We start from the raw sequence: 21994 nt of genomic DNA, 5'->3' as shown, positions 1-21994 counted from the left end.
CCTGTTTTGTTTTGCTATCTGACTCCCCCTATTTAGACTCTGAGCCGGTTATTGGGCAGGGATTTTCTCTATGTGTTGCTGAATTGTACATTCTGAGCACTTAGTCCAGTGCTCTGCACACAGTAAGCGCTCAATAAATACGATTGAATTGAATTTCCACGCTGCCTGCAGTTACCGCATCTGTAAAATGGGGTGAGATTGTGAGCCCAGTCTACTTTACTATGTGCCAAGCACTGTTCTCAGCACTGGGGTAGATACAAGGCAATCAGGTTGGACACAGTCCCTGTCCCACATGGGGCTCACAGTCTCTATCCCCATTTTACAGATGGGGTAATGAGGCACAGAGTAGTTAAGTGACTTGCCTAAGATCACACAGCAGACAGTGGCAGAGCCGGGATTAGAACCCGCGACCTCTGACTCCCAAGCCCATTCTTTTGCCACTAGGCTAGGCTGCTTCTTTTAACTCTCCAGGTGCCATCCCTGCCTTCTCAAATCCAACAGACAATGATTCTTCCCTACTCCAAAGCCTTACTGAAGGTCCATCTCCTCCAGGAGGCCTTCCCTGACTAGGCCCTCCTTTCCTTTTCTCCCTCTCCCATCTACATCACCCTGACTTGCTCCCTTCATTCATGTCCCTTCCCAGTCCCACGCCACTTATATCTAAACCTGTAATTCATGTATTTCAATTAATGTCTCTCTCCCCCTCTAGACTGTGAGCTCACTGTGGGCAGAGAATGGGCTTGTTTTCATGTGTATATATCTATAATTCTATTTATTTATGTTGATGCCCGTTTACTTATTTGATGTCTGTCTCCTCACTTCTAGACATTAAGCCAAGTGTGGGCAGGGATTCTCTCTCTTTAGCGCTGAATTTTACTCTCCCAAGTGCTTAGTACAGTGCTCTGCACACAGTAAGAGCTCGATAAATACAATTGACAGTCGGACTACAACGTAACAGAGCTGGTGGACCCATTCCCTATCCACTCCTACTTGTATTTCGACTACTACTCTCCTGTCAGGATGGCACCCGGAGAGTGACCAGTCCTCTCCCGATCTTGGCTCCGGGAGGGCGAGTGAAGCCGAGGCGTACCCGTTCCGTTCCTAGCTTGGGTAGAGGAAGGCGAGTGGAAGACCACCTGCTCCGAGTCAAAACTTCCGGAAGGTCTGGAGGAGATGGGCCTTCAATAAGACTTTGAAATAAGGGAGAGTCATTGTCGGCTTTGAGGAGGAGGGATGGCACCTGGAGAGTTAAAAGAAGCAACCTGGCCTAGTGGCAAGAGAATGGCCTTGGGAGTCAGAGGTCGCGGGTTCTAATCCCGGCTCTGCCACTGTCTGCTGAAGTCACTTAACTTCTCTGTGCCTCTTTACCTCATCTGTAAAATGGGGATAGAGACCGTGAGCCCCATGTGGGACAGGGACTGTGTCCAACCTGATTGCCTTGTATTCATTCAATAGTATTTATTGAGCACTTACTATGTGCAGAGCACTGTAGTAAGCACTTGGAATGGACAATTCGGCAACAGATAGAGACAATCCCTGCCCATTGATGGGCTTACAGCTATCTACCCTATGCTGGGCAGCGGCGGCACGGGAGAGAGTCGAGGGGGGAAACTCAAGTCGACTGCGCGGAAGGAGGCGATGGTCAACCATTTCTGGATTTTGCCCAAGAAAACTCCGTGGATCCATTACCAGAACGACTGCAGATGGAGGTGGGGTGTTCTGGGAGAGACGCGTCCGTGGAGTCGCTATGGAGACGAGACTATTACTATGACTACTATGACTAATACTGCCTCTCCGACTACTACTAATAATAATTCAGGTGATAATTCTGGTATTTATCAAGCGCTTACTACGTGCCAGGCATGTACTAAATGCTGGGGTGAATATAAGCAAATGAGGTTGGATACAGTCCCGGTCCCACGTTGGGCTCACAGTCTCCATCTCCATTTTACAGATGAGGTAACCGAGGCTCAGCCAAGTGAAGTGATTTGCCCAAGATCCCACATCAGACAAGAGGCAGAGCTGGGATTAGAACCCAGGACCATCAGCTGCCACTTGTCTGCTGTGTGACCTTGGGCAAGCCACTTCACCTCTCTGGGCCTTAGATGCCTCATCCAGAAAATGGGGATTGAGACTGTGAGCCCCTCGTGGGACAGGGACTGTGCCCAACTCGATTTGCTTGTTTAGTCCAGTGTCTAGCACAAGGTAAACACATAATGCTGAGAAGCAGCGTGGCTCAATGGAAACAGCCTGGGATTGGGAGCCAGAGGTCGTGGGTTCTAATCCCGGCTCCGCCACCTGGCAGCTGTGTGACTGTGGGCAAGTCACTTCACTTCTCTGTGCCTCAATTACCTCATCTGGAAAATGAGGACCGAGACTGTGAGCCCCACGAGGGACCACCTGATTACCTTGCATCAACCCCAGCGCTTAGAACAGTGCTTTGCACATAGTAAGCGCTTAACAAATACCATCATTATTATTATTAATAAATACCATTATTATTATTACTTAGACTGTGAGCCCCAGGTGGGACGGGGACTGGGGCCGACCTTATTAACCCATCTCCTAGGGCGCTGCTTGATACAGGGTGGGTGCTTAAAAAATATAACAACTACAACAATAATAACAGAACTTAGCCCCCCTTTTCCCAGACTAAGCCCCCTTTTTCCTCAGCTCCCCCTCCCTTCCACGTCTCCCGAGTCGCTCCCTTTGCTCTCCCCCCTCCCTAGCCAGCAGCACCTATGTATATATGTATATATCTCTAATTCTATTTATATGGACGCCTGTTTACTTGTCTTGATGTCTGTCTCGCCTCTTCTAGACTGTAAGCCCGGTGTGGGCAGGGATTGTCTCTCTTTAATGCTGAATTGTATTTTCCAAGCACATAGTACAGTCCTCTGCACAGAGTAAGCGCTCAATAAATACGATCGAATGAATGAACGATTGAACTCCCAGGCCCGTGATCTACCCACTATGCCACGCTGCTTCTCTGCTACTGTAATGACAGAGCACTGTACTGGGCACCTACTGCTGAGCACTATACTGGAAAGGACCCCTATTCGGAGTCCTGAGGTGCTGAAGCTTTGGTCTGCCAGGACCTGAGGAGCCACAGAGGAAATCCAAGACCGAATAGACCCAGGCTAAAAGCTTTACTGGGGTGACCCCAGTTTTGGGATCATAAGCGGGACAGCACACCAGAGAGATTCCCAAAGATTGGAGGTGGGTCACCGACCCACCGCAGGGCCCAGAGGCCGGCACGATTGGCAGGCAGGTGCTCCCTTCAGAATTGTGGCATCTGTTAAGTGCTTACTATGTGCCAGGCACTGTACTAAACACCGGGGTGGACATAATATTCATTCGTTCATTTAATAATATTTATTGAGCGCTTACTATGTGCAGAGCACTGGACTAAGCGCTTGGAATGGACAATTCAGCAACAGATAGCTGCCCGATGACAGGCTCACGGTCTAGAGGAGGGGTCGGCGTGAGGAAGGGGAGGGAGATCTGCCCAGAGGATGCCCTCCTTTCCCCCCATCCCCTGGCAGTGGGGACTGGCCCCGGGCACAGAGCGGCCCACTGTCAAGCCGGCCCTGGGGACGGCGGACCCCGACGACCGGGGCAGGCGAGCCTCAGTGCCAATAATAATGGTATTTGTTAAGCGCTTACTATGTGCCAGGCACTGTACTAAGGGCTGGGGTGGATACAAACAAATCGAGTTGGGCACAGTCCCTGTCCCAGGTGGGACTCACAGTCTCAATCCCCATTTTAAAGACGAGGGCACAGAGGAGTTAAGTGACTCACCCGAGGTCTCACAGCAGACAAGTGGTGGAGCCGGGATTAGAACCCAGGTCTTTCTGACTCCCAGGCCCGGGCTCTAACCACTAGACCACATTGCTTCTCTGATTATGGTGTTTACTGAGCACTTATTAGGGGTCAAGCAATGGGACAGATGCAATATATAGTCTGCTGGGTCAGGGTCCCTGCCCCTCATGGGGCTTCCAGTCTAATAGGGAGGGAGAACTCCTCTCTTCTCCCCGCTTTCTAGATGAGGCCCAGAGAGGCCAAGCGACTTGTCCAAGGTCACGCAGCAGGCCAAGGGGAGAGGTGGACCTAGAACCCAGGTCTCCTGAGTCCCAGCCGGTGTTCTCTCCTCTAGGCCACGCTCCCTCTCCGTTCTCCTTGGCTGTCCGGCTACCAGGGCCACCGCAGGAGTGTGGCCGAAGGGTCCCGGGGGTTCCGCGGCCGCCGTCCGGGCCTTCCCCTCCTCCATCTGGTGAGGGTCCCCTCCCCGGGCGTCACGAGGACGATCACGCAGCAGAGCAGAGCCCAGAGCAGGAGCTGCTGGGACTGACCCTGTATAAATAGATCGAAGCCGCGTGCCTTTGGGGTCAGGGGGCCGGACCACCAACTCAAAGCCTGCTGTAGCTTGCTGCTTCTCCATGGTGTTTCACTCCTCCTCCCCTTCCTCCTCCTATTTCCTCTCTTCCCCCCCTCTTCTCCTCCTCCCTCTCCTGTACCTCTCCCTCCCCTCCTCCTTTCTCCCTCCTCTTCCCCTTCCTTCTCTTCCTCCCTTTCCCTCCTTCCTCTTCCTGCTGCTCTCCGTCCTCCTTCCCCGGCCCGTCCTCCCAGTTGGGCTGCGGGAAGGAGCCCTGTAGCGGGGTGCTTGTGTGTTTGTGCGTTTGTGCGTTTGTGTGAATCGTGGCAGGGCGGGTGTCACTCTGAGGATCAGGGGACCATGGCGACGGCGGAGAGCTCCAGGGCCAGGCAAGCTTTCCTCGATGCCCTGGAAGCCAACGACACGGGGAAGCTGCAGGCCATGCTGGCTCAGAGGCTGGTGGACGTGGACACGGTGTTTGAGGTGGAAGACGAACAACTCATCTTGGCCTCCTATAAGCAAGGTAGCGGTTATGGCGGGTGGGCGGGTGATCCCTGGGAAGGGGTGGGAATGGAGACAACAACAGAAGGGCCCCAACTCTCTCCTCCTCCCCCCGGCTCCTGCTCGGCCAGGGCCCACCAGCTGGCGTTTCTCTGAGCGTCCGCCCCTCCTTGGCCTCTCGGCTCACAGAGCGATATTTATGTGTGTGTGTGTGTGTGTGAGAGAAAAAGAGAGAGCGTGTATCAGTGAGTGGGCGAATGTGTGTGCATAGGACTGAATGTGTGCGTATGTGAGTATGAGTGAGCGTGTGAGTGAAGGGTGGGATGTGAATGTATGAGTGAGCCTGTGGGTATTATTCTTATGCTTATTCAATAGTATTTACTGAGTGCTTACTATGTGCAGAGCACTGTACTAAGCGCTTGGAATGGACAATTCGGCAACAGATAGACACAATCCCTGCCCAGTGACGGGCTCACGGTCTAGAGGAGGGGTCGGCGTGAGGAAGGGGAAGGAGATCTGCCCAGAGGATGCCCTCTTGTCCCCCCATCCCCTGGCAGTGGGGACTGGCCCCGGGCACAGAGCGGCCCACTGTCAAGCCGGCCCTGGGGACGGCGGACCCCGGCGACCGGTTATTTATGTATATGAGTGAATGGGTGTGTATGAGTGAGCGTGGGAGTGTGTGTGTGTGTGAATTAGCATGTGAGTGTGTGTGTGTGTGTGTGTGAGAAAGAGAGAGGTATCAGTGAGTGGGCGAATGTGTGTGCATATGACTGAATAGGGGTGTATGTGAGTATGAGTGAGCGTGTGAGTGAAGGGTGGGATGTGAATGTATGAGTGAGCGTGGGAGTGTGCGTGTGGGAGTGAGTGTATAAGTGTGTGGGAGTGTGTGTGTGTGTGAATGAGTGTACAAGTGGGTGAGATGTGAGTGTATGCGTGAGTCTGTGGATATTTATGTATGTGAGTGAATGGGTGTGTAGAAGTGTGGGAGTGTGTGTCGATTAGACTGTAAGCCCGTCAAAGGGCAGGGACCGTCTCTATCTGTTGCCGATTTATTCATTCCAAGCGCTTAGTACAGTGCTCTGCACATAGTAAGCGCTCAATAAATACTATTGAAGTGTGGGGGTGGAGTGGGTGTGTAAGCGTGTGGGTATGTGGGTGTGGATGAGGGAGCATGTAAATGTGTGTGTGTGTGTGTGTGTGTGTCTGTGTATGTGGGAGTGTATATGTGGGATGGGAGTGTATGAGTCTGGATATTGATGTAGTCATTCATTCAATCGTATTTATTGAGCACTTTCTGTGTGCAGAGCACTGTATATGAGTGAATGGGTGGGCATGAGTGAGCGTGGACTGTATGAGTGGGAGTGTGTGTGTGTGTGTGTGTGTGTTTGTGTGCATGAGGGAGCAGGGAAGTGTGTGTGAGTGTGTGTGTATATGAAGGAGCATCTGAGTGTATTGGGGATGTGGGTGCATATTTGAATGTATGAATGAGTCTGTGACTATGTGTGTGTATGATAATAATAATAATAATAATGTTGGTATTTGTTAAGCGCTTACTATGTGCCGAACACTGTTCTAAGCGCTGGGGTAGACACAGGGGAAGCAGGTTGTCCCACGTGGGGCTCACAGTCTTAATCCCCATTTTACAGATGAGGGAACTGAGGCACAGAGAAGTTAAGTGACTTGCCCACAGTCACACAGCTGACAGGTGGCAGAGCTGGGATTCGAACTCATGAGCCCTGACTCCAAAGCCCGTGCTCTTTCCACTGCACCACGCTGCTTCTCTATGAGTGAATGTATGGGTATGAGTAAGCATGTGAATTGTACATTCCAAGCGCTTAGTATAGTACTCTGCACATAGTAAGCGCTCAATACATACTCTTGAATGAATGAATGTGAGAGTGTGAATGTGTGTGAATTCATTCATTCAATAGTATTTATTTTGCACTTACTGTGTGCGGAGCACTGTAGTAAGCTCTTGGAATGTACAATTTGGCAGATTGAGCCCGCCCAATGACGGGCTCAGTATATGGCTGAATGTGTGAGCATGGGGGAGTGTGCGAGTGTGTGGGAATATGTGTGTGTAAACTCACTGTGGGCAGGAAATGTGTCTGTTTCTCGTTGTATTGTACTCTCCCGAGTGCTTAGAACAGTGCTCTGCACAGAGTAAGTGCTCAATAAATTCATTCATTCAATTGTATTTATTGAGCACTTACTGTAAATTCATTCATTCAATTGTATTTATTGAGCACTTACTGTGTGCAGAGCACTTTCATTCAATAGTATTTCATTCAATAGTATTTATTGAGCGCTTACTATGTGCAGAGCACTGTACTAAGCGCTTGGGATGGACAAGTCGGCAACAGATAGAGACAGTCCCTGCCGTTTGACGGGCTTACAGTCTAATCGGGGAGCAGACTTAGTACAGAGCACTGTACTAAGCACTTGGAATGTACAATTCGGGAACAGATAGAGACAATCCCTGCCCAACGACAGGTTCACAGTCTAAAAGGGGGAGACAGACAGCAAAACAAAACAAATAGGTATCAATACCATCAAAATAGGTAAATAGAATAGTAGATATATACACATCATTAATAAAATGAATAGAGAAATAATATATACAAATATACCCAAGTGCTGTGGGGAGGGGAAGGGCGAAGAGCAGAGGGAGGGAGGAGGGGGAATGGGGAGGGGAGGCAGAGGGAAAGGGGGGCTCAGTCAGGGAAGGCCTCCTGGAGGAGGTGAGCTGTCAGTAGGGCTTGGAAGCGGGGAAGAGAGTTAGTCTGGCGGAGGTGAGGAGGGAGGGCGTTCCAGGCCGGAGGCAGGACGGGGGTCAGGGGTCGACGGTGGGACGGGCGGGAACGAGGCCCAGTGAGGAGGTGAGGAGCAGCAGAGGAGTGGAGTGTGTGGGCTGCGATGGAGAAGGAGAGAAGGGAGGTGAGGTAGGAGGGGGCCAGGGGATGGACGTCTCTGAAGCCAAGAGTGAGGAGTTTCTGCTTCATGCCAAGGTTGATAGGCAAATAAATACGATTGAATGAATGAATGAATGTGGTTTTATAAGTCAGCATGTGTGTGTGGAAGTGTGAGGATGTGTGTGGAAATGTGAGTTTGTGTGTGTGTGGCGGGAGAATTTGAGTGAGTCTGTGACTATGTGTGTACATGAGTGAATGTGTATGAGTGAATATGAGGGAATGTGAATGAGTGCGTGTGTATAAATGTGAGTATGTGTGGGAAAGTGTGTGTATGTGAATGTGTGAGTGAGTGTGTGAACGTGTGTATATATGACTGAATATGTGTGTATGAGTGAGGGTGTGAGTGGTTGGGGCGTAAGTGTTTGGGAGAAGATGTGTATGTATTTGTGCGTGAGTGAATGTGTGTGTTTATGAGGAAGTGTATGAATAATGTGAATAAGTGTGAGAATGTGTGTGTCTGTGCGTGACGGTGTGTGAATGTGTGATTGGCACGTGTGACTGCGCTCATGTATATGTGTGAATGGCATGTGTGAGCGGTACGTGTAAGTGTGTGTGTGTGTGTGTGTGTGAGTGGGATGTGTGAGTGTGCACATGTGGGTGTGCAGTGTGTGCAATGTGAGCACGTGTGGTGATGGAAGGTCTGGCGGTGGACAGTGGGCCGGAGGAGATGCGGGTCAGGGGCCGACGGTTGGGCGGGGGGTGGGGGGCCGACGGTTGGGCGGGGGGTGGGGGGCCGCCGGGGGGGAGCCCGGGTCGGGGAGAGGGTTCGGGGTGCGGGGTCCCGGGTCCGGGAGTCCGAGGGCCCGGGGGTCCGGGTCTAGCGGGCCTCGGGCCTTGTCAGGACACTGGTTGCCGAGCGACAAGCTGAAGTGTTCCTGGGCCACTGGCGTCCACCTGGCCGTGCTGCTGGGCCACGTGGAGAGCCTGCGTCTGCTGCTCGCCCACCGAGCCGCCGCCAACTGCCAACCCAACGGCAAGACCCCCCTGCACGTGGCCTGCCGCGTGGCCAACGCCGACTGCGTCCAGGTCCTCTGCGACCACGGGGCCCTGCCGGACCGCTTCTCCCTGGCCGGCCTGGCCCCGCTGCACACCTGCACCGCCCCCAGCTCCGTGCCCTGCGCCAAGCAGCTCGTCTGGAGGGGTCAGTCTGCCCGCCGAGAACCGAAAACTGGGCTCGGGGGGCTGGAGGTCGGGGCCGGGAGGCCGGGGGCAGGGAACTGGACTCGGGGACTTGAGGGTCAGGGGCTGAGGGCCGGGCCCAGGGAGCCGGGCTGGGTTTGGGGGTCGTGTCGGGGTTGGGGAGCTGGGCCTGGCCGGGGATAGGCCCGGGTCCCGGGACTTCAGATTTTTCAACTTCCTGGATCCTTCTGGGCTCAGTAAGGAGTTACGGGCCCACCTATAGGGACAGTCTGCATCCGTGACCCTATCGGCCGTACGGACTGGCCGCCAAAGGCTGTGATGGGCGCCTACTGAATTCAGAGCTCTGTACTGGGTGCCTAGAGAAGCAGCATGGCGTAGCGGATCCGGCATGGGCCTGGAAGTCAGAAGGTCGTTGGTTCCAATCCCTCCTCCCTTGTCAGCTGGGTGACCTCGGGCAAGTCACTTCACTTCTCTGGGCCTCAGTTACCTCATCTGCAAAGTGGGGGTGGAGACTGTGAGCCTCATGTGGGGCAACCTGACTACCTTGTATCTACCCCAGGGCTTAGAACAGTGCTTGGCACATAGTAAGAGCTTAACAAATTCCATCATTATTTTATTCCTTATTATTTTTCTCCATGCAGAGCTCTGTAATAATGATATTAATAACAGTGGCATTTCTTAAGTGCTCACTATATGCCAGGCACTGTATTAAGTGCTGGAGTTGACTCAAGCAAATTGGGTTGGACACAGTCCCCGACATTCATTCCATCATATTTATTATTAATAACAGTAATGATGGCATTTGTGAAGCGCTTACTATGTGCAAAGCACTGTTCTAAGCACTGGTGGGGGGATAAAAGGTTATCAGGGTGTCTCACATGGGGCTCACCCTCTTAATCCCCATTTTCCAGATGAAATAACTGAGGCCCAGAGAAGTGAAGTAACTTGCCCACAGTCAGCTGACAAGTGTCAGAGCGGGGATTAGAACCCATGACCTCTGACTCCCAAGCCCGAGCTCTTTCCACTGAGCCACACTGAGCGCTTATCGTGTGCAGAGCCCTTGGGAAAGTACGATACAACAATTAACAGTCACATTCCCTGCTCGCAGTCAAGATCACAAACAGTGTAGAGCGAGGGAGAGAGTTCTCAACGCAAATAAGCAAGATGACAGATATGGACATAAGTGGTGTGGGGCTGGGGAGTTGGGGAGAACAAAGGGAGGAAGTCAGGGCGACGCAGAAGGGAGTGGGAGTTGAGGAAAAGTGGGGCTTAGTCAGGGAAGGCCTCTTGGAGGAGACGGGCCTTCAGTAAGGCTTTGAATAGGGGGAGAGTGGTTGTCTGTGGGATTTGAGGAGGGAGGGAGTTCCGGGCCGGGGGCAGGACGCGGGTCAGGGGTCAACGGCGGGACAGGAGAGCTGGAGGCCCAGGGAGAAGGTTCGCGGCACCCGAGGAGCGGAGTGTGCGGCCTGGGTTGGAGAAGGACAGAATCGAGGTGAGGTAAGAGGGGGCGAGGGGATTTATCAGCTTAAGAGCCAAAGATGAGAAGTGGATGGGCAACCCCTGGAGATTTTTGAGGAGAGGGGTGACGTGTCCTGAATATTTTTATAATAATTATTATTATTATGATATTTGTTAAGCGCATACCATAGGCCAGTCACTGTATTAAGCTCTGGGGTAGATCCATGGAAATCGGGTTGGACACAGTCCCTGTCCCAAGTGGGGCTCACAGTCTCCATCCCCATTTTACAGATGAGGCAACTGAAGCACAGAGAAGTGAAGTGACTTGCCCAGGGTCACCCACCAGAGAAGTGGCGGAATCGGGATTAATAATGATAAAAATGTTGGTATTTGTTAAGCCCTTACTATGTGCAGAGCACTGTTCTAAGCGCTGGGGAAGATACAGAGTAATCAGGGTGTCCCACGTGAGGCTCACAGTTAATCCCCATTTTCCAGATGAGGTCACTGAGGCACAGAGAAGTGAAGTGACTTGCCCACAGTCACACAGCTGACAAGTGGCAGAGCCAGGATTAGAAACCACGACCTTCTGACTCCCAGGCCCGTGTTCTATCCACTAGGCTCCTACTATGTTCCAAGCACTGGGCTAAGTATTGGAGTTGATACAAGATAATCAGGTCCGGACATAGTCCCTGTCTCACGGGGGACTCACATTCAAGGTGGAGAGAGAACAGGAATTGATTTCCCGTATTGCAGAGGAAGAGACTGCAGAATAGGGGAAGTGAAATAACTCGCCCAAGGTCACACAGCAGGGAAACGGCAGAACTGGGAGTAGAACGCAAGTCCTCTGACTCCCAGGCCTGAGCTGTTTCCGCCAGGCAAAGCTGCTTTCTCGAGACCACTCAGTATTCGGAGTTTGTAGCTTCCAAATTAATGAGGTTTATTACATCGATGATACTGAGATGACAGCTTTTATAGCCAGCAGTAAGGGTAGTGTAAAAAGAAGCAGATTTAGAGGGTAAACTGTATGAAGGCGGGACATAATAATAATAATGATGATGCTGGTACCGAGCACTGTTCTAAGCACTGGGGGAGATACAAGATAAGCAGGTTGTCCCACGTGGGGCGCACGGTCTTCACCCCATTTTACAGATGAGGGAACTGAGGCACAGAGAAGTGAAGTGACTTGCCCAAAGTCACCCAGCTGACAAGTGGCAGAGCCGGGATTAGAACCCGTGACCTCCGACTCCCAAGCCCGGGTTTTTTCCACTAAGCCACGCTGTGTCTCTTGCCTTTTCCCCAGCGTTGAGCACAATGCACTGCACCCAGGGGTGCTCAATTTAGGCCTACCTGTGACAGACTGAACGAGTAGACAATGGTAAAATTCCAGGTTTACCGAAATATCTCTACATTTCAGACTTTGTGCTGTTTAAGCTTGTTCCCCACCAGGCCCAGAGTAGAGAGGAGTTTTGTAAGCTGTGTGACCTTGGGCAAGTCACTTAACTTCTCGGTGCCTCAGTTACCTCAACTGTGAAATGGGGATGAAGATTGTGAGCCCCACGTGGGACAACCTCATTACCCTGTTTCTACCCCAGCGCTTAGAACAGTGCTCAGCACATAGTAAGCGCTTAACAAATACCAAAATTATTATTACCCTCTGTTGGCAAGGAATGTGACTGCCAAGTCTAGCCAGGAGGCCACGCTCCTTTTCATCCAATAGGCATCCAATACACTGCTCTGTCTGCTTGACTGTCCTAAAAAAAGTCTGACATTGACTTAGAGTGGGAACAGTCAGTCATTCATTCCGTCGAATTTATTGAGCGCTTACTGCGTGCAGAGCACTGTACTAAGCCCCTGGAAGAGTCCAACAGAACAATTAACAGACCCATTCCCTGCCCACAGTAATAATAATAATGGTATTTGTTAAGTGCTTCCTATTCATTCATTCAATAGTATTTATTGAGCCCTTACTATGTGCAGAGCACTGGACTAAGTGCTTGGAATGGACAATTCGACAACAGAGACCATCCCTGCCCAACGACAGGCTCACAGTTATGTGCCAAGCACTGTTCTAAGCACTGGGGTGGATACAGGGTAATCAGGTTGTCCCATGTGTGGCTCACACTTTTAATCCCCATTTTCCAGATGAGGTAACTGAGGCCCAGAGAAGTGAAGCGACTGGCCCAAGGTCACGCAGCTGACAAGTGGCGGAGGCGGGATTAGAACCCACCTCCTCTGATTCCTAGGCCCGGGCTCTTGTCACTAAGCCACGCTGCTTCCACCTCAAGTTAGCGATCTAGAAGGGAAGACAGACATAAATAGAAATAAATAAATGAGAGATGTGGACATAAGTGGTGTGGGGCTGGGACGGGGGGGGATGAAGAAAGGGAGCCAGTCAGGGCGACTTGGAAGGGAGGAGGAGAAGAGGAAAGGAGGGTGCAGTCAGGGAAGCTAAGCGCTTAGTACACTGCTCTGCACATAGTAAGCGCTCGATAAATACTATTGAATGAATAAAATCCTCTGGGAGGAGATGGGCCTTCAGTGAGGTTTGAAGAAGGGGGAAGAGAAGGAGGACAGGCTGGAGCTGGAGTGGAGAGCAGGGGGGACCAGCTGAGAATAAGAGGGAATGGGGGTGATGGAGTCACCCCACTTCACAGGCTTCTGGAAGGTGTGGGGGCGGGAGGAGGGGAACCTTTCATTCTCAGCGCTTAGGACAGTGCTCTGCACATAGGAAGCGCTCAGTAAATACGATTGAATGAATGAATGAATGAATGAATGAGAGGGTGGGAAGAGGATGGAGGAGGGTGGGGAGGGGGCGATGAGGTCATGCATCGTCTGGGCCAGGTGATGGCGCTGTTGTTCCAAACTGAGGAACAGCTCATTCATTCATTCATTCATTCATTCAATGGTATTTATTGAGCGCTTACTATGTGCAGAGCACTGGATTAAGCGCTTGGACTATACACTTCGGCAACAGAGAGAGACGATCCCTGCCCAATAACGGGCTTACAGTCTAATCAGGGGAGATGGACGGACAAAAACAAGACTACACAATCATGAGAAATAGAATGAAGGGATGGACACCGGACACCTCATTAACAAAATAAATAGGGGAATAAAAATATATACAAATGAGCACAGTGCTGGAGAGGGGAAGGGAGAGGGGGAGGAGCAGAGGGAAAGGGGCCTTAGCTGAGGGGAGGCGAAGGGGGAGCAGAGAGGGAGCAGAAGGAGCTGAGGGAAAAGGGGAAGCTCAGTCTGGGAAGGCCTCTTGGAGGAGGTAGGGCTTTGAAGAGGGGAAGAGAGTTAGTTTTGAGGAGGTGAGGAGGGAGGGCGTTCCAGGTCAGTGGGAGGACGTGGGCCAGGGGTCGACGGCGGGACGGGCGAGAACGGGGGACGGTGAGGAGGTGGGCGACGGAGGAGCGGAGCGTGCGGGGTGGGCGGTAGAAAGAGAGAAGGGAGGTGAGGTAGGAGGGGGCGAGGGGATGGACAGTCTTGAAGCCAGAGTGAGGAGTTTTTGTTTCGTGCAGAGGTGGATGGGCAACCTCTGGAGGTTTTTAAGGAGGGGAGTGACAGGCCCAGAGCGTTTCTGCAGGAAGATGAGCCGGGCAGCGGAAGGAAGAATAGACTGGAGTGGGGAGAGACAGGAGGAAGGGGGGTCAGCGAGAAGGCTGACACAGTAATCCAGCCGAGATATTATGAGTTCCGCTGGGATGGAAGGGACAGTTGTTCTTAATAATAATAATAATGTTGATATTTGCTGTTCTAAGTGCTGGGGTAGATATAGGGTCATCAGGTTGTCCCACGTGGGGCTCACAGTCTTCATCCCCATTTTACAGATGAGGCCACTGAGGCACAGAGAAGTGAAGTGACTTGCCCAAGGTCACACAGTTGACAAGGGGTGGAGGTGGGATTAGAGCCCACGGCCTCTGACTTCCAAGCCGGGGCTCTTTCCACTAAGCCATTCATTCATTCATTCGATCATATTTATTTAGCACTTCCTGTGTGCAGAGCCCTCTACTAAGCACTTGGGAGAGGACAGCACAAGAATAAACAGACACAATCCCCGCCCACAATGAGCTTACAGTCTAGAGGGGGAGATGGACATAATAATAATAATAATAGTAATAATGGTATTTGTTAAGTGCTTACTATATGCCAAGCGCTGTTCTGGCATAGGGATAGATACAAGGTAATCAGGTTGTCCCACGTTGGGCTCACAGTCTTCATCCCCATTTTACAGATGAGGTCACTGAGGCACAGAGAAGTGAAGTGACTTGCCCAAAGTCACCCAGCTGACAAGGGGCAGAGGCGGGATTAGAACCCACAACCTCTGACTCCCAAGCCCGGGGTCTTTCCGCTAAGCCACACTGATTCTGACATGTATAGACATCAATAAATGACGGATCTAGACAGAAGTGGTGTGGGGCTGGGAGAGGGGATGAAGAAAGGAAGCGAGTCAGGGAGACGCAAAAGGGAGTGGGAGAAGAAGTAAGGAGGGTGCAGTCAGGGAAGGCCTCCTGGAGGTTGGGGACAGTCATGTAACTATCATGTCCCGCGTGGGGCTCACAGACTTAATCCCCATTTTCCAGATGAGGTCACTGAGGCCCAGAGAAGTGAAGTGACTTGCCCAAAGTCACATAGCCGACAAGAAACGGAGCCGGGATTAGAACCCACGATCTCTGACTCCCAAGCCCAGGCTCTTTCCACTAAGCCGTGGTGAGGATGGCAGTGAGGGTGATAGTGACGGCGATGCTAACGGCGACGATAAAGGAGAGAAGAATAATTATAATCACGGGCTCCATTAAGCGCTTCCCACGTGCCGGGCCCCGTTCCGATGATGGGAGCCGTCGGAGAGCGATAACGGAGACGGCCACGGCCGTGGCCGTGAAGGTGGAGAAAGGGAGGGCGCCGCTGGTGGGGAGATAATAAAAGCCAGAACGGGGATAGCGCTAGCGAGGAGGAAGGAGGGGACGACGGGTGGGCGGTCAAATCCCGTGGCCTCTCCTCGCCAGGGGCCTGCGTGAACCTGAAGTCGAACAACCAGGACGAGGAGACGCCCCTGCACACGGCGGCCCGCTGCGGCCTGCCGGACCTGGTGTCCTTCTACATGGAGCACGGGGCCCTGGTGGACAGCCTCAACGCCCACCTGGAGACCCCGCTGGCCCTGGCCACCCACTGGGCCCTGCGCTTCAAGGAGCAGGACTACAGTTCGGAGCACCGCCTGGCCTGCCGGCTGCTGCTGGACGCCAAGGCGGCCGTCAACGCCCGCGACGAGGATTTCAAGTCGCCCCTGCACAAGGCCGCCTGGAACTGCGACCACGTGCTCCTGCGCATGATGCTGGAGGCCGGGGCCGAGCCCAACCTCCTGGACGTCAACGGCTGCGCCCCCATCCAGTACGTGCTCAAGGTGTCCTCCGTCAGGCCGGCGGGGAGGCCCGAGCTCTGCTGCCAGCTGCTGCTCAACCACGGGGCCGCCCGGATCTACCCCCCGCACTTCCACAAGGTGAGCCGCCCACGCGTCCTCGTTCCTTCGTTCAACCGTATTCGTTGAGCGCCCGCTGTGTGCGGAACACTGTACGACGCGCTTGGAGAGTACGGTGCGAAAAGAAGCGGACACGTTCCCTGCCCGCAGTGAGCTTACAGTCTAGAGACAGTAAGGGAAATCAATAAATGATGGATACGGACCTAAGTGGTGTGGGGCTGGAAGGGGGAAGGATAAAAGTCAGGGTGGGGCTCGAGTCAGGGTGACGCAGAAGGGAGAAGAGGGAAGGAAGGCGCAGTCAGGGGAGGCTTCTTGGAGGAGATGGGCCTTCCCATAAAGCTTTGAAGGTGGGAGAGGAGCCGTCGTCTGTCGGATATGAAGAGGGAGAGAGCTCCAGGCCAGAGGCAGGATGCGGGCAAGGGGCTGGCGGCCAGATAGACGGGATCGAGGCACGGTGAGAAAGTTAGCATTTATTAGCATTAGCATTTATTGAGCACTTACTGTGCTCAGAGCACTGAACTAAGTGCTTGGGAAAGGTCAATATTCATTCAGTCGGATTTATTGAGCACTTACTGTGTGCAGAGCACCGTACTAAGCGCTTGGGAGAGGACAAAAGAACAATAAACAGACACATTCCCTGCCCACGACAAGCTTGCGGTCTCCCGGAGGGTCTCATTTCCCACCCAACACTTGACCTTTGAGAGCAGATGAGAAATAGCGTGATGTAGCGGGTTGAGCCTCTGGGAGTCAGAGGACCTGGGTTCTAAGTCCGGCTCCACCACTTGTTGGCTGAGTGACCTTGGACAAATCACTTCTCTTCTCTGAGTCTCAGTTCCCCCATCAGGAAAATGGGGGTTAAGACCGTGAGCCCCGTGTGGGACAGGAACTGTGTCCAACCCGATTAGCTTGTATCCATCCCAGCACGGAGAACAGTGCTTGACGCATAGTAAGTGCTTAACAACTACTATCATTATTATTATCATTTATTATGGTATTTGTTAAGCACTTACTATGTGCTGAGCACTGTTCTAAGCACTGGGGTAGATACCAGGTACTCAGGTTGTCCCACATGCAGCTCACAGTCTTAATCCCCATTTTACAGAGGAGGTAACTGAGGCCCAGAGAAGTTAAGTGTCTTGCTCAAGGTCACACAGTAGACAAGTGGCAGAGCCGTGATTAGAACCCACCTCCGCGGACTCCCTGAGCTCTTTCTAGTGAGCCACACCGCTTCTCTATTGTTATAAGGACACCAGTCGTGGCAGCCACATCTCCGCCCGTCTTCAAACCCATCCCAGGTTCCCCATCTTCCAGGAGGCCTTTCCTGAACCATTTCTCTTCTCCCAAGTGCTTAGAGCAGCGCGCCGCACTCAGAGAGAACTCAATAAATACCATCGATGGATGTACTGATTTTTTTTTTCCTCCTAACTAGCACCTCAACTCTCCAGACCTCACAACTGCTCCCCGAACTTTTGTCCCCAGCGACTGACACCCAGTACCGTTTCTACGGTAACACATCCACATCTCCCCCTTCCCCTTCTCATCTTCCTCCTTTCCCTAAACTCTTGGGTGTTTGTCTCCCCCATGGGACTTTAAGTCCTTGAGGGCAAAGGTCATAGCTGCTAACTCTATTCTTCTCCCCCAGGTGCTCAGAAAGTGCTCCGCTCATAGTAGACTGTCAGATCCATGAAGGCAGGAAGCAGCGTGGCTCAATGGAAAGAGCCCGGGCTTGGGAGTCGGAGGTCACGAGTTCGAACCCCCACTCTGCCACTTGTCAGCTGTGTGACTGTGGCAGCGTGGCTCAGTGGAAAGAGCACGGGCTTTGGAGTCAGAGTTCATGGGTTCGAATCCCGGCTCGGCCACTTGTCGGCTGTGTGACTTTGGGCGAGTCACTTAACTTCTCTGTGCCTCAGTCACCTCATCTGTAAAATGGGGATTAAGACTGTGAGCCCCACGTGGGACAACCTGATTCCCCTGTGTCTACCCCAGTGCTTAGAACAGTGCTCGGCACCTAGTAAGCGCTTAACAAATACCAACTTAACTTCTCTGGACCTCAGTGACCTCATCTGTCAAATGGGGATGAAGACTGTGAGCCCCACGTGGGACAACCCGATTACCCTGTATCTAGCCAGCGCTTAGAATGGTGCTCTGCACATAGTAAGCGCTTAACAAATACTAACATTATTATTATTATCGTTTACTAACACTATTATTCTCTCCCAAGTGCTCAGAGACTGTGAGCCCGCTGGCTGTTGGGTAGGGATTGTCTCTATCTGTTGCCGAACTGTACTTTCCAAGCGCTTAGTCCAATGCTTTGCACACAGTAAGCACACAATAAATACGATTGAATGAACGAATGAATACATCCATTTGACTGTAATGGTAAAAATGATGATAAAGGTTTCGGTAAAGTGCTCGCTATGTGTCAAACACTGTTCTAAGCCCTGGGGTAGATACAAGCTAATCAGGTCGCACCCAGTCCCAGACCCACACGGGGCTCACAGTCTTCATCCCCGTTTTACACATGAAGGAACTGAGGTGAAGTGAAGTGACCTCCCCAAGGTCACACAGCAGGCAAGTGGCGGAGCCGGCATTAGAACCCGTGACCTTCTGATTCCCAGGCCCGGGCTCTAACCACTACGCCCTGCTGCTTCCCGTCGCTTCTCGGGGGCAAAGATCACGTCTACCAACTATCGTATCCCTCAAGAGTTTATTGTCGTGTTTATCGTTCTATGGTACTCTCCCAATTCATTCATTCAGTCGTATTTATTGAGCGCTTACTATGTGCAGAGCACCGCACTAAGCGCTTGGAATGTACAATTTGGCATCAGATAGAGACGATCCCTGCCCAACGACGGGCTCACAGGCTAAACGGGGGAGACAGACGACAAAACAAAACAAGTAATCTGGCATCGATATCATCAAGATAAATAGAATCATAGATCTATACACATCATTAACAAAATAAATAGAGGAATAAATAATATATACAACTATGCACAGGTGCTGTGGGGAGGGGAAGGGGGAAGAGTAGAAGAAGGGAGTGCGGGGAATGGGGAGGGGAGGAGGAGCAGAGGGAGAGGGAGGGCTTAGCCTGGGAAGGCCTCCTGGAGGAGGATCCCCTCTCCCAAGAGCTTAGGGTAGTGCTCTGCGCACAGAAAACGCTCAATAAATACGCTTGACCAAATGAATCCCCAGTGTCAGGGATACATCTGAGGTAAACCTGGCTTCCTGAAGCCTTGGAACTCGTGATGGAAGCGCATGGCAGAGCACTTGACTGACTGCGAGGGGGGCGGCGATTCCAAGAGAAAGGAGAACCAAATGCTCTCTATCTCTCCGTCTCTCTGTCTCTGTCTGTCTCTCAGGTGCTGCAGGCCTGCCACGCTTGTCCAAGAGCAGTGGAAGTTGTGGTCAACACTTACGAGCACATCGCGTGGACGGCCAAGTGGAAATCGGCCATTCCCGAGTCTAGCTTGGAAGTACGCCTCGTTCCCCTCCCACGCGATCCCGTGGGGGTGACGGGAAGGGGTGGCAAATTGGCACACACAATCCTTCCCCCCGCACCCCGTCTCCCCTTCTGGGCCCCTGGCACACTGAAAGGCCATAGTTGGGGGGCATGGAGCTGGGGGGGCATGGTGCTGGGGGGGGTGGAGCCCAAACCTGGAGGAAGCAAAGTGCCCCGGAGGGACCTGGGAATAGAGGGTTAGTACAGTGCTCTGCACGTAGTGAGTGCTCAGTAAATGAGAAGCGGCGTGGCTCAGTGGAAAGAGCCCGGGCTTGGGCGTTAGACGTCATGGGTTCTAATCCCCGCTCTGCCACTTCATTCATTCATTCAATAGTATTTATTGAGCGCTTACTATGTGCAGAGCACTGTACTAAGCGCTTGGAATGTACAAATAGGTAACAGATAGAGACAGTCCCTGCCCTTTGACGGGCTTACGGTCTAATCGGGGGAGACGGACAGACAAGAACAATGCACTTGTCAGCTGTGTGACTGTGCGCAAGTCACTTGACTTCTCTGTGCCTCAGTTACCTCATCTGTAAAATGGGGATTAACTGTGAGCCTCACGTGGGACGACCTGATTACCCTGTATCTACCCCAGCGCTTAGAACAGTACTCTGCTCATAGTAAGCGCTTAACAAATACCAACATTATTATTAAATATCATGGATTTATCGATACGGGACGAGAGGGGTTGGATTCATCCCCGAACCTGTCTCCAGTGCCTCCCACCTCCTTCAACCATCTCCCTCTTAGAATCAAATCATTAACTAGTCAGATAGTCAGTCAATCGTATTTATTGAGCATTTACTGTGTGCAGAGCACTGTAGAAGTGCTCGGGAAAGTACACTAGAACAATAAGCAGGCACTTTTCCTGCCCAAAACGAGCTTAGAGTCTAGAGGGGGGGACAGACATGAGTAGAAATCAATAAATGACTGATATTAACTATGAGGCGATGGAGAGAAGGCCCCGGTACTCGTCCCTCCACCCATCCCCCACCAAGAGACCGTGGACTCCGTCCCTCTTCTGGGACTCCAATGCCCTCATTCCCCTGGTCTCCGGATGCCCCCATCCCAGGGGGCCAGATGCCCCCATCCTCGGGTCTCTGGAGGCTCCCGTACCCCAGTCTCCAGACGGCCCCCACCTCTAGTCTCTGGATGCCCCCCTTCCCCGGTCTCTGGATGCCCCCCATCCCTGGTCTCCGGGTGCTCCCCTCTCCCAGTATCCAGATGTCCTCTCCCAGTACCCAGATGTCCTACGTGGGGCTCACAGTCTTAGTAGAAGGTAATAGGATTTAATCCCCATTTTACAGAGGAGATGTCCCCTACTCCCAGTCTCCAGATGCCCCCACCCCCAGTTTCTGGATGGCCCCCTCCCCCAGTTTCCAGATGCCCCCCACCCTTGGTCTCCAGGCAACTCCATCCTCAGAGCTCCAGATGTGCCCCTGACTCTGGTCTCCTGGTTCATTCAATTGTATTTATTGAGCGCTGACTGTGTGCAGAGCGCTGTGCAGAGCTTGGGAGAGGACAATACAACGCTAAACAGGCACATTCCCCACCCCGATGCCCCCATGGCCCAGTCCCCGGCCGGCCCCCCCCCCAGCCCCGGTCTCCGGATGCCCCCATCCCCGGATCCCCGTCCTCCCCACCCCCGGTCAGCCCCTCCAGGCCGGGGGTAACGGCGTGGTCTTGCCGGTTGTCTTGCAGAAGCACGGGGAGTTCTACCGCTCGCTCTTCGCCGTGTGCACCCGCCACTCGCCGCGTTCCCTCCTGCACCTGGCACGCTGCGCCATACGCCAGGCCCTGCAGCGTCACTGCCAGAGAGTCGTGCCCACCCTGACCCTGCCCGCCACCCTCAAGCAGTACCTGCTGCTGGAGCCCCAGGGCGTGATCTACTGAAGTCCTGCACGTCCGCCCGGCCGGGGCCGGGGGCCTGGGGGGTGGGGGTCCGAGAGTGGGGTAATAATAATATTAATCGTGGCAATTCTACGGTGTTTCCAGTGACAGTGTACAGATCCGAAAGCTGGACGGTGAAAAAAACAGGATAATAATAAGAAGGGTATTTGTTAAGCGCTTACTGTGCGTCAAGCACTGTTCCAAACACTGAGATAGTAATAATAGTAATCCTGGTATTGGTAAGCGCTTACTGTGTGCCAGGCACCGTACTAAGCGCTGGGGTGGAGACAGGCAAATCAGGTTGGACACGGTCCCAGTCCCACATGGGGCTCACAGTCTCAATCCCCATTTTACAGATGGGGTAGCTAAGGCCCAGAGAAGTGAAGTGACTTGCCCAAGGTCACACAGCAGACAAGCGGCGGAGCCGGGATTAGAACCCACGACCTTCTGACTCCCAGGCCGGCGCTCTCGCCACTCCGCCGTGCTAGAAAGAGCATCGATTCTTTTGAAATGGGGTGTTGGAGAAGGCTTTTGCGACTGCCCGAGAAACAAAGTGGATTTCGGGGGCAAATTAAGCCAAAGTGGTCTTTGGAAGGCCGCAGGACTAGATTTAGATGAGCACATTTTGGACCCGTCATCAGGAGGACTAATGGAGAAGACGCTGGTGTTAG

General features: G+C 52.7%; 1 protein-coding gene across 1 annotated transcript; it reads left to right on the top strand.

The window, feature by feature from the left end:
- The first annotated feature begins 4563 nt into the window (after positions 1-4563).
- On the top strand, positions 4564-21388 carry ASB4 (ankyrin repeat and SOCS box containing 4). Its single transcript, XM_029071317.2, has 5 exons — positions 4564-4898; positions 8690-8989; positions 15459-15949; positions 19291-19404; positions 21135-21388. The coding sequence occupies exons 1-5, from the start codon at positions 4736-4738 to the stop codon at positions 21324-21326; spliced, it is 1260 nt and encodes a 419-aa protein (XP_028927150.1). The 5' UTR covers positions 4564-4735; the 3' UTR covers positions 21327-21388.
- The last annotated feature ends 606 nt before the right edge of the window (positions 21389-21994 follow it).

The sequence above is a fragment of the Ornithorhynchus anatinus genome, chromosome 8, assembly GCF_004115215.2.
Source record: "Ornithorhynchus anatinus isolate Pmale09 chromosome 8, mOrnAna1.pri.v4, whole genome shotgun sequence".
Taxonomy (NCBI): Eukaryota; Metazoa; Chordata; class Mammalia; order Monotremata; family Ornithorhynchidae; genus Ornithorhynchus; species Ornithorhynchus anatinus.
The sequence above is the reverse complement of the archived record's forward strand: the minus strand, read 5'-3'. Positions and strand labels throughout refer to the sequence as shown.

Bases quoted from the DNA above. Each gene is read 5' to 3' on its own strand.
- ASB4 (XM_029071317.2), top strand. From the start codon at position 4,736: ATGGCGACGGCGGAGAGCTCCAGGGCCAGGCAAGCTTTCCTCGATGCC. The intron at 8,990-15,458 runs GTCAGTCTGCCC...TCTCCTCGCCAG, and splicing joins CAAGCAGCTCGTCTGGAGGG to GGGCCTGCGTGAACCTGAAG. The intron at 19,405-21,134 runs GTACGCCTCGTT...GTTGTCTTGCAG, and splicing joins TTCCCGAGTCTAGCTTGGAA to AAGCACGGGGAGTTCTACCG.